This window comes from Oncorhynchus gorbuscha, linkage group LG21, assembly GCF_021184085.1.
Source record: "Oncorhynchus gorbuscha isolate QuinsamMale2020 ecotype Even-year linkage group LG21, OgorEven_v1.0, whole genome shotgun sequence".
Classification (NCBI taxonomy): Eukaryota; Metazoa; Chordata; class Actinopteri; order Salmoniformes; family Salmonidae; genus Oncorhynchus; species Oncorhynchus gorbuscha.
Genome location: NC_060193.1, coordinates 4,704,605 through 4,714,342, shown reverse-complemented (window position 1 = coordinate 4,714,342; position 9,738 = coordinate 4,704,605). Strand labels below are relative to the sequence as shown.

General features: G+C 40.5%; 1 protein-coding gene across 1 annotated transcript in view; it reads left to right on the top strand.

Annotated features, from left to right (window-relative positions):
- LOC124008848 (zinc finger protein 638-like) overlaps positions 1-9,738 on the top strand; it is a 43,338-nt gene that overhangs the window by 31,978 nt on the left and 1,622 nt on the right. Inside the window, exons 14-17 of the mRNA XM_046320429.1 lie at positions 1,566-1,694; positions 7,649-7,806; positions 8,038-9,064; positions 9,486-9,697. Of these exons, the coding sequence (XP_046176385.1) occupies positions 1,566-1,694; positions 7,649-7,806; positions 8,038-9,064; positions 9,486-9,697 (1,526 nt within the window). The remainder of the gene's footprint in view (positions 1-1,565; positions 1,695-7,648; positions 7,807-8,037; positions 9,065-9,485; positions 9,698-9,738) is intronic.

Here is a 9,738-nt window from a genome sequence, read left to right as displayed (position 1 = left end):
GCCCCTTTATAACTTGTTAATAACCCCTTTATAACCTGTTAATAACCCCTTTATAACCCCTTTACAACCTGTTAATAATCCCTTTATAACCTGTTAAGAATCCCTTTATAACCTGTTAATAACCCCTTTATAACCTGTTAATAACCCCTTTATAACCCCTTTATAACCTGTTAATAACCCCTTTATAACCTGTTAAGAACCCCTTTATAACCTGTTAATAAATCCTGTTAAGAATCCCTTTATAACCTGTTAAGAATCCCTTTATAACCTGTTAATAACCCCTTTATAACCCCTTTATAACCTGTTAATAACCCCTTTATAACCTGTTAAGAACCCCTTTATAACCTGTTAATAACCTGTTAATAACCCCTTTATAACCTGTTAATAACCCCTTTATAACCTGTTAATAACCCCTTTATAACCCGTTAATAACCTGTTAATAACCCCGTTATAACCTGTTTATAACCCCTTTATAACCTGTTAATAACCTGTTAATAACCCCTTTATAACCCATTAATAACCTGTTAATAACCCCTTTATAACCTGTTAATAACCCCTTTATAACCTGTTAATAACACCTTTATAACCCATTAATAACCTGTTAATGACCCCTTTATAACCTGTTAATAACCTGTCAATAACCCCCTTATAACCTGTTAATAACCCCTTTATAACCTGTTAATAACTAATTTATAACCCGTTTATAACCTGTTAATAACCCCTTTATAACCTGTTAATAACCCATTAATAACCCCTTTATAACCTGTTAATAACCTGTTAATAACCTCTTTATAACCTGTTAATAACCCCTTTATAACCCATTAATAACCTGTTAATAACCCCTTTATAACCCCTTTATAACCTGTTAATAACCCCTTTATAACTCCTTTATAACCTGTTAATAACCCATTAATAACTCCTTTATAACCTGTTAATAACCCCTTTATAACCTGTTAATAACCCCTTTATAACCTGTTAATAACCCCTTTATAGCCCCTTTATAACTTGTTAATAACCCCTTTATAACCTGTTAATAACCCCTTTATAACCCCTTTATAACCTGTTAATAACCCCTTTATAGCCCCTTTATAACTTGTTAATAACCCCTTTATAACCTGTTAATAACCCCTTTATAACCCCTTTACAACCTGTTAATAACCCCTTTATAACCTGTTAATAACCCCTTTATAACCTGTTAATAACCCATTAATAACCTGTTAATAACCCCTTTACAACCTGTTAATAACCCCTTTACAACCTGTTAATAACCCCTTTATAACCCTGTTAATAACCCTGTTAATAACCCCTTTATAACCCTGTTAATAACCCCTTTATAACAGGTTAATAACCTGTTAATAACCTGTTAATAACCCCTTTATAACCTGTTAATAACCCCTTTATAACCCTGTTAATAACCCCTTTATAACCCTGTTAATAACCCCTTTATAACCCTGTTAATAACCCCTTTATAACAGGTTAATACCCTGTTAATAACCTGTTAATAACCCCTTTATAACCCGTTTATAACTTGTTAATAACCCCTTTATAACCCTCTGTCTAAACAGGATCCAACGTTGAAGGAACGTCTTCTGATTGTCAGTAACGTCCCCGCAGGGACTGTAGCATCCCAGGAGGTTCACGACCTCGTCAAGCGCTTCGGCTCCTACCGCGACTCGCTGTCTCTGATCAACAGGGTAGGGCCAGACACCGGGAGGCCTTAAGGCAACTGTTTGAAAGTAGCCTGTTGACTTCTGTTTCCGATGTTGAAATCAAGTCACCTACCTGGGTTGGAAAGATACGTGTTTCTCAGAATGAGAATGAATTACCCAATTCCTTTTTATAAATGTCTTCTTTTGTTGTTGCTTCTGCCACGTTTATTAAAATTCCGCTGAAAAGGCAGCGAGCGAAATTCAAACATATTTTTTAGACATATGTAACATGTAACTTTCACACATTAGCATTAATACAGCAAATGAAAGATACACATCGTGAACTAAAAATGCTGGTTTCATGAACTAGTGGAACCAAAAGAGATGCTGGTTTTATTAACTAGTGGAACTAAAAGAGATGCTGGTTTTATTAACTAGTGGAACTAAAAATGCTGGTTTCATGAACTAGTGGAACCAAAAGAGATGCTGGTTTTATTAACTAGTGGAACCAAAAGAGATGCTGGTTTTATTAACTAGTGGAACTAAAAGAGATGCTGGTTTTATTAACTAGTGGAACTAAAAGAGATGCTGGTTTTATTAACTAGTGGAACTAAAAGAGATGCTGGTTTTATTAACTAGTGGAACTAAAAGAGATGCTGGTTTTATTAACTAGTGGAACTAAAAATGCTGGTTTCATGAACTAGTGGAACCAAAAGAGATGCTGGTTTTATTAACTAGTGGAACCAAAAGAGATGCTGGTTTTATTAACTAGTGGAACTAAAAGAGATGCTGGTTTTATTAACTAGTGGAACTAAAAGAGATGCTGGTTTTATTAACTAGTGGAACTAAAAGAGATGCTGGTTTTATTAACTAGTGGAACTAAAAGAGATGCTGGTTTTATTAACTAGTGGAACTAAAAGAGATGCTGGTTTTCATAAACTAGTGGAACTAAAAGAGATGCTGGTTTTATTAACTAGTGGAACAGAAAGCTGCTGGTTTTATTTACTAGTGGAACCAAAAGATGCTGGTTTTATTAATTCTCAACAACATTCCGCTGAAAAGGCAGCTCACGAAATTCCAAAATATTGTTTAGAAATATGTAACTTTCACACATTAATAACCTCTTATGGCTGCAATCCCGTTAACAGGAGCGATATGACAACAACCAGTGAAAGTGCAGGGCGCCAAATTCAAACGAACAGAAATCTCATAATTAAAATTCCTCAAACATACATGTATCTTATATCGTTTTCAAGGTAGTCTTGTTTTTAATCCCACCACAGTGTCCGATTTCAAATAGGATTTACAGGGAAAGCACCACAAATGATTTTGTTAGGTCACCAACAACGCACAGAAATACACAGACAATTTTTCAAGCCAAAGAGAGAGAGAATAAAAGCACAAAGAGATAAAATGAATCACTAACCTTTGATGATCTTCATCAGATGACACTCATAGGACTTCATGTTACATAACACATGTGTGTTGTGTTTGATTAAGTTCATATTTAAAAAATCTGAGTTTACATTGGCGCGTTACATTCACTAGTTCCAAAAAATATCCAGTGATTTTGCATAGCCACATCGATTCAACAGAAATACTCATTATAAATGTTGATAAATACAATTGTTAGACATGGAATTATAGATTATAGATATACCTCTCCTCAATGCAACCGCTGTGTCAGATTTAAAAAAAAAACGTTACGGAAAAAGCAACCCATGCAATAATCTGAGACGGCGCTCAGTTAGTTGAGACGGCGCTCAGAATAATAGTCGCATAGCTGCCATGTTGGAGTCAACTATAACCATCAATTACATGCTAAATATTCCCTTACCTTTGATGATCTTCATCAGAAAGTCTCCCAGGTCCACAATAAATGCTTGATTTGTTCGATAATGTCCATTATTTATGTGCAATTAGCTACTTTTGTTAGCGTGTTTGGTAAACAAATCCAAAAGCGCGTTCAGGTCGCGCCGAACGTCGGACGAAAAGTTAAAAAAGTTCCCTATCCAAATGCTGGAGCTGGTTGACAGTTTCTTCGGACAAAAACTTAAAAAAAAAGTTATATTACAGGTTGAAGAAACATTTCAAACTAAGTACAGAATCAATCATTAGGATGTTTTTAACATATAGGTTCAATAAAGTTCCATCCGGAGAATTCCTTTGTGTCTAGAGGAGGAACGGAACGCAGGTCGATATCATGTGCTTTGCGCGTGAGCTGGAACTGGCTCTCTGCCAGTAGTCTGATGCATTCTGTTCTTATTCAGCCCCACAACACAGCAGAAGTCTCAAATTTCTAAAGACGGTTGACATCTTCATTCATATCTAACAGGGATTTCAAAAGGGAATGGTTTGAAAATATACCAGCCTCGGATTTCTCACTTCCTGTTTGGGATTTCCCACTTCCTGTTTGGGATTCCTTCTCAGGTTTTTGCCTGTCATATGAGTTATATTATACTCACAGACGTCATTCAAACAGTTTTAGAAACTTCAGAGTGTTTTCTATCCAATACTAATATTAATATGTATATATTAGCAACTGGGACTGAGGAGCCATTTACTTAACTCTGTGCACCTTTCATCAGCTACTCAATGCAGCCAAGTCCAACAGCAAATTAAAGATACACATCTTGTTAATCTACCCATCGCGTCCGATTTCAAAAATGCTTTACAGCTAAAGCACAACATATGATTATGTTAGATCACCGCCAAGTCAAAAAAACACACAGCCATTTTTTCAGCCAAAGATAGGAGTCACAAAAAAGCAGAAATACAAAAAATAATCACTAACCTTTGATGATCTTCATCAGATGACAGTCATAGGACATCACGTTACACGATATATGAATGTTTTGTTCGATAATGTGCACATTTATATGCAAAACTCTCAGTTTACATTGGCGCCTTACGTGCAGTAGTTTTTTATTTATTCCAAAAACATCCAGTGATTTTGCAGAAATACTCATAATAAACATTGATAAAAGATACAAGTGTTATTCAGAGTTAAAGATAGACTTCTCCTTAATGCAACCGCTGTGTCAGATTATTATCATTTTTTTACGGAAAAATCATAATCTGAGAACGGCGCTCAGAACCCAAAACAGCCAGAGGAATATCCGCCATTTTGGAGTCAACAAAGTTAGAAATAACACCATAAATATTCACTTACCTTTGATGATCTTCATCAGAAGGCACTCCCAGGAATCCCAGTTCCACAATACATTACTGATTTGTTCCATAAAGTCCATCATTTATGTCAAAATAGCCACTTGTTGTTAGTGTGTTCAGCCCAGTAATCCATCTTCATGAGGCGCAGGCACTTCGTCCAGACAAAAACTTAATAAGTTCCGTTACAGTCCTTTAGAAACATGTCAAACGATTTATGGAATCAATCGTTAGGATGTTTTTAACATAAATCATCAATAATGCTCCAACCGGAGAATTCTTTTGTCTGAAGAAAAGCACTGGAACGCTGCCGACAGAGGTAACTCTGTCGGGAGCGCCCGTCATGAGACCGGGGCTCTCTGCCAGACCACTGACTCAAACAGGTCTCATGAGCCCCTCCTTTATAGTAGAATCCTCAAACCCGTTTTCTAAAGACGGTTGACATCCAGTGGAAGCCGTAGGAAGTGCAACTTAATCCATAACCCACTGTGTATTTGGTAGGCCAAGCTTTGAAAAACAACAAACCTCAGATGTCCCACTTCCTGGTTGGATTTTTCTCAGGTTTTCGCCATATGAGTTCTGTATTACTCACAGACATCATTCAAATATTTTTTGAAACTTCAGAGTGTTTTCTATCCAATACTAATAATAATATGCATATTTTAGCATCTGGGCATCTGGGACAGAGTAGGAGGCAGTTTACTCTGGGCATGCTATTCATCCAAAAGTGAAAATGCTGCCCCCTATCACAAACAGATTAGACAGCTAGCACGTGACGTGGCTAGAATGCTGCTAGCTGTACGTAGTACCACAAACGATGGACAGTGGACACAGCTCAGAAGGAGACGAGACCATAAAGAGACTGGATTCGTAAAATAACTTGTAAACTGGATTCGTAGACTGGATTTGTAAAATAACTCGTAAACTGGATTTGTAAAATAACTCATAAACTGGATTCGTAAAATAACTTGTAAACTGGATTCGTAAACTGGATTCGTAAAATAACTCGTAAACTGGATTCGTAAACTAACTTGTAAACTGGATTCGTGAACTGGATTCGTAAAATAACTCGTAAACTGGATTCGTAAAATAACTCGTAAACTGGATTCGTAAAATAACTCGTAAACTGGATTCGTAAACTAACTTGTAAACTGGATTCATAAACTGGATTCGTAAAATAACTCGTAAACTGGATTCGTAAAATAACTTGTAAACTGAATTCGTAAACTGGATTCGTAAAATAACTTGTAAACTGGATTCGTAAACTAACTTGTAAACTGGATTCGTAAAATAACTCGTAAACTGGATTCTTCCAATAAAAGGGAATTGGGAACGACGCCCCAAAAGCCGAATACATCGGGATGCATCTGCAGTTCAAGTGGATTCCAGACCGTGGTCAGTGCATCGGCCCGGACGCCAGTTTGGCGCTGGATTGGAATATGCGCTAAACAGCTTTCTATATAACACCAGTCTATATAAGGTTCAGAGCAAAAAAACAAGCAAAAACATTTCTGCAGCATTGAAGGTCCACAAGATTCTTAAATGGAAGAAGAACCACCAAGACTCTTCCTTGAGCTCTAAATGGAAGAAGGTTGGAACCACCAAGACTCTTCCTTGAGCTGGTCGCCCGGTCAAACTGAGCAATCGGGAGGTGACCAAGAACCTGATGGTCACTCTGACAGAGCTCTAGAGTTCCTCTGTGGAGATGGGAGAACCTTCCAGAAGGACAACCATCTCTGCACCACTCCACCAGTCAGGCCTTTATGGTAGAGTGGCCAGACGGAAGCCACTCGATGAAAGGCACATGGCAGCCTGCTTGGAGATTGCCAAAAGGCACCTAAAAACTCTCAGACCATGAGAAACAAGATTCTCTGGTCTGATGAAACCAATATTCAACTCTTTGTCCTTAACGCCAAGAGTAACGTCTGGAGGAAACCTGGCACCATCCCTACGGTGAAACATGGTGGTGGCAGCATCATGCTGTGGGGATGTTTTTAAGTGGCAGGGACTGGGAGACTAGTCAGGATCGAGGCAAAGATGAACGGAGCAAAGTACCGAGAGCTCCTTGATGAAAACCTGTTCCAGAGCGCTCAGGACCTCACAGTGGGGCGAAGTTTCACCTTCCAAAAGGATAACGACTCTAAGCACACAGCCAGACAAGACAGGAGTGGCTTCGGGACAAGTCTCTGAATGTCCTTGAGTGGCCCATCCAGAGCCCCGACTTGAACCTGATCAAACATCTCTGGAGAGACCTGAAAATAGCTGTGCAGCGACACTCCCCATCCAACCTGACAGAGTTTGAGAGGATCTGCAGAGAAGAAATGGAGAAACTCCCCAAATACAGGTGTGCCAAGCTTGTTGCGTCATACCCAAGAAGACTCTAGGATTGTAATCGCTGCCAAAGGTGCTTCAACAAAGTACTTAGTAAAGGGTCTGAATTCTTATGTAAATGTGAAATTTCATTTATTTCAATTTTTTTTGGTAAATTAGCAACAACAAAATTCTGTTTTTTGCTTTGTCATTATGGGGTATCGTTTGTAGATTGATGTTGGGGAAAAAAACAATCATTTTTATAATATAATAATATATATAATATAATAATATAATAATAATAATATAATAATAATAATATAATAATATATATAATATAATAATAATAATAACAAAACAAAAGGGGTCCGAATGCTTTCTGAAGGCTCCGTGTAACCAATTAGGACTCTGGAACCTCCGACTGCATTTTTTAAAACATTTCTGATTCGTCAGGAGACGACACAGATAACTAATCAGATGAATTGGTTTGTTTAATATATATGTTTCTCTCTCTGTCTCAGATCTATTTTGAGATGGAATCGTCGTCGGTGGCGACGACCGTGTGTCTTCATTTCCAGAAGTCCCCCAGTGTAGTTCAGAACAACCCTCTGAAGTTCAACTTGCTGGTCAAGGATCAACAGGCACCGCAGCCCCCAGCCCAGAAGACATCTGTTGCCAGGTAACTATCTTAACTCAACCTTTTCATTAACTTCCTAGATTTGATCCGTCAGTCCATCCAATCCAATCATTGTATTAACGTCCTGTTTTCTAAGGACATAGGATACAATTAGAGTCCATTGTTTTTCCTTGTCAGGGAACAACTCCTGTCCCATGTGTTCCTCTGGAGACCTTTCGGACTGATCTGGGCATGTAAACATCACTTATATAATCTACGTGTTTGTTATTTCAGCACCAAAGCCAAGAAGAAACCAATCAAAGGCAAGAAGCCTGTAGCTAAAGATGTCACAACCCCAGTTAAACCTGTTACTTCCACTACTACCAGCACCGATGCTACGGTCTCATCCTCTCGGCCTGTTGCCGTGGCGACCAAGCAACCGGGTGACGACGTCATCGTCGCGGAGGCCAAGCAACCAGGAAGTGACGTCGTGGTGATGAATTCCGACGGAAAGGCAACGGTGGCGGAGTCTGGAGGGAAAGAGGGTGGGATTTCCTCGACTAAAGATGGGAAGAAGAAGAACGCTCATCCTCCCAAAGAGGATGGAGGGATGAAAACTGAGGAGGCAAAAGGAAACAAGGAAGACACTGCGACTGTCGTCGTTTCCGCCTCGTTACCTACGGTCGCCGTGTCCGCTCCCGAGGAAGAGGTCACCATGGAAACCCAGAGCACCGACGGCGTCGCCTCGACCAATGAGATTGCAGCAGAACCCAAACAGGTTCTAGCTGCGGTCCCACAACAGGGCAGTGATGTCATTGCTTTGGCTAGTGAAACCGTGAAGACTGTGGCCACAACAGAACCTCGTCTGATCTCCGCTGTGGAGGGAGCTGATAAAGTGGCCAATCCCGTCGACTCTGACACCGTTGCCGCCTTGGTACCGGAACAAACACCGGCTCCTGTCCCGGTAGAGTTAAATGTTGAAGACAAACCTCAGGACTTTCCTCCGGTCACAGAGGAGATCCTCAAGGCCCTGGAGGCAGCCGTGCACCAACACCGTATGGGGAGACTGGCGGAGGAACAGGCGAAACAGGAACACAACCAGGGAGAGGGAATCCAGGCCAAGCCTCTACCCAACCAGGAGAGCCCTGCAGCTGGGGAGACGGCGGAGAGAAAGACCCCGGCTGAGTCAGAAGAGAAGACTGGGGAGAAAGAGACAGCGAAGAAAGAGGAGCCACGACCAGAGAAGAAGTCACAGCCGGACAAGAAGACCACCGACACGAAGAAGACACCTTCAGGATCTGGCCAACCAGACCACAAGAATGTACGTATCATAATAATAATGTGAATTTAAGGGACAGATATCATTTAAACCTTGACAGATTTGAATCAGTCTGACAGATTTGAATCACTGACAGTCTGATTCATTGCACCTTAGTGTAACCGGTGTGAAATGGCTAGCTAGTTAGCGGTGGTGCGCGCTAATAGCGTTTCAGTCGGTGACGTCATTCGCTCTGAGACTTGGAGTAGTTGTTCCCTTCTGCAAGGGCTGCGGCTTTTGGGGAGCGATGGGTAACGATGCGTCCAGGGTGGCTGCTTCGAGGGAGCCCATGTAGGGCCGAGGAGAGGGATGGAAGCAATACTGTTACCTTAGCTTCTGCTAATATTGGAATGTATGTATTGTACTCTAATGACTGAGGCAACTCATTATAGGTTTAAATGTGTAATAAAATGAATTCATCCAGGGGAAGACAGAGGCTTCCGGAGGGAGAGGCCGGCGCCTCTCCCCAGAAAGGAGAGACTCTTCAAGGCATAGAAGCAGCCGTGCTCCTTCCGAGGAGGGCTCCCTTCGACGTCTAGACAGGGCAACTCCTCTAGCTCCTCTTCTGGCTCCCGCAGCCCCGCCAAGAAGAAGGGGAAGAAGGGGAGGAAAGAAGAGGAAGACGGGAGGAGCAAGGTAGGAGAAGGAGAAAAGCAAGGCGTGATGCTGAATGACAA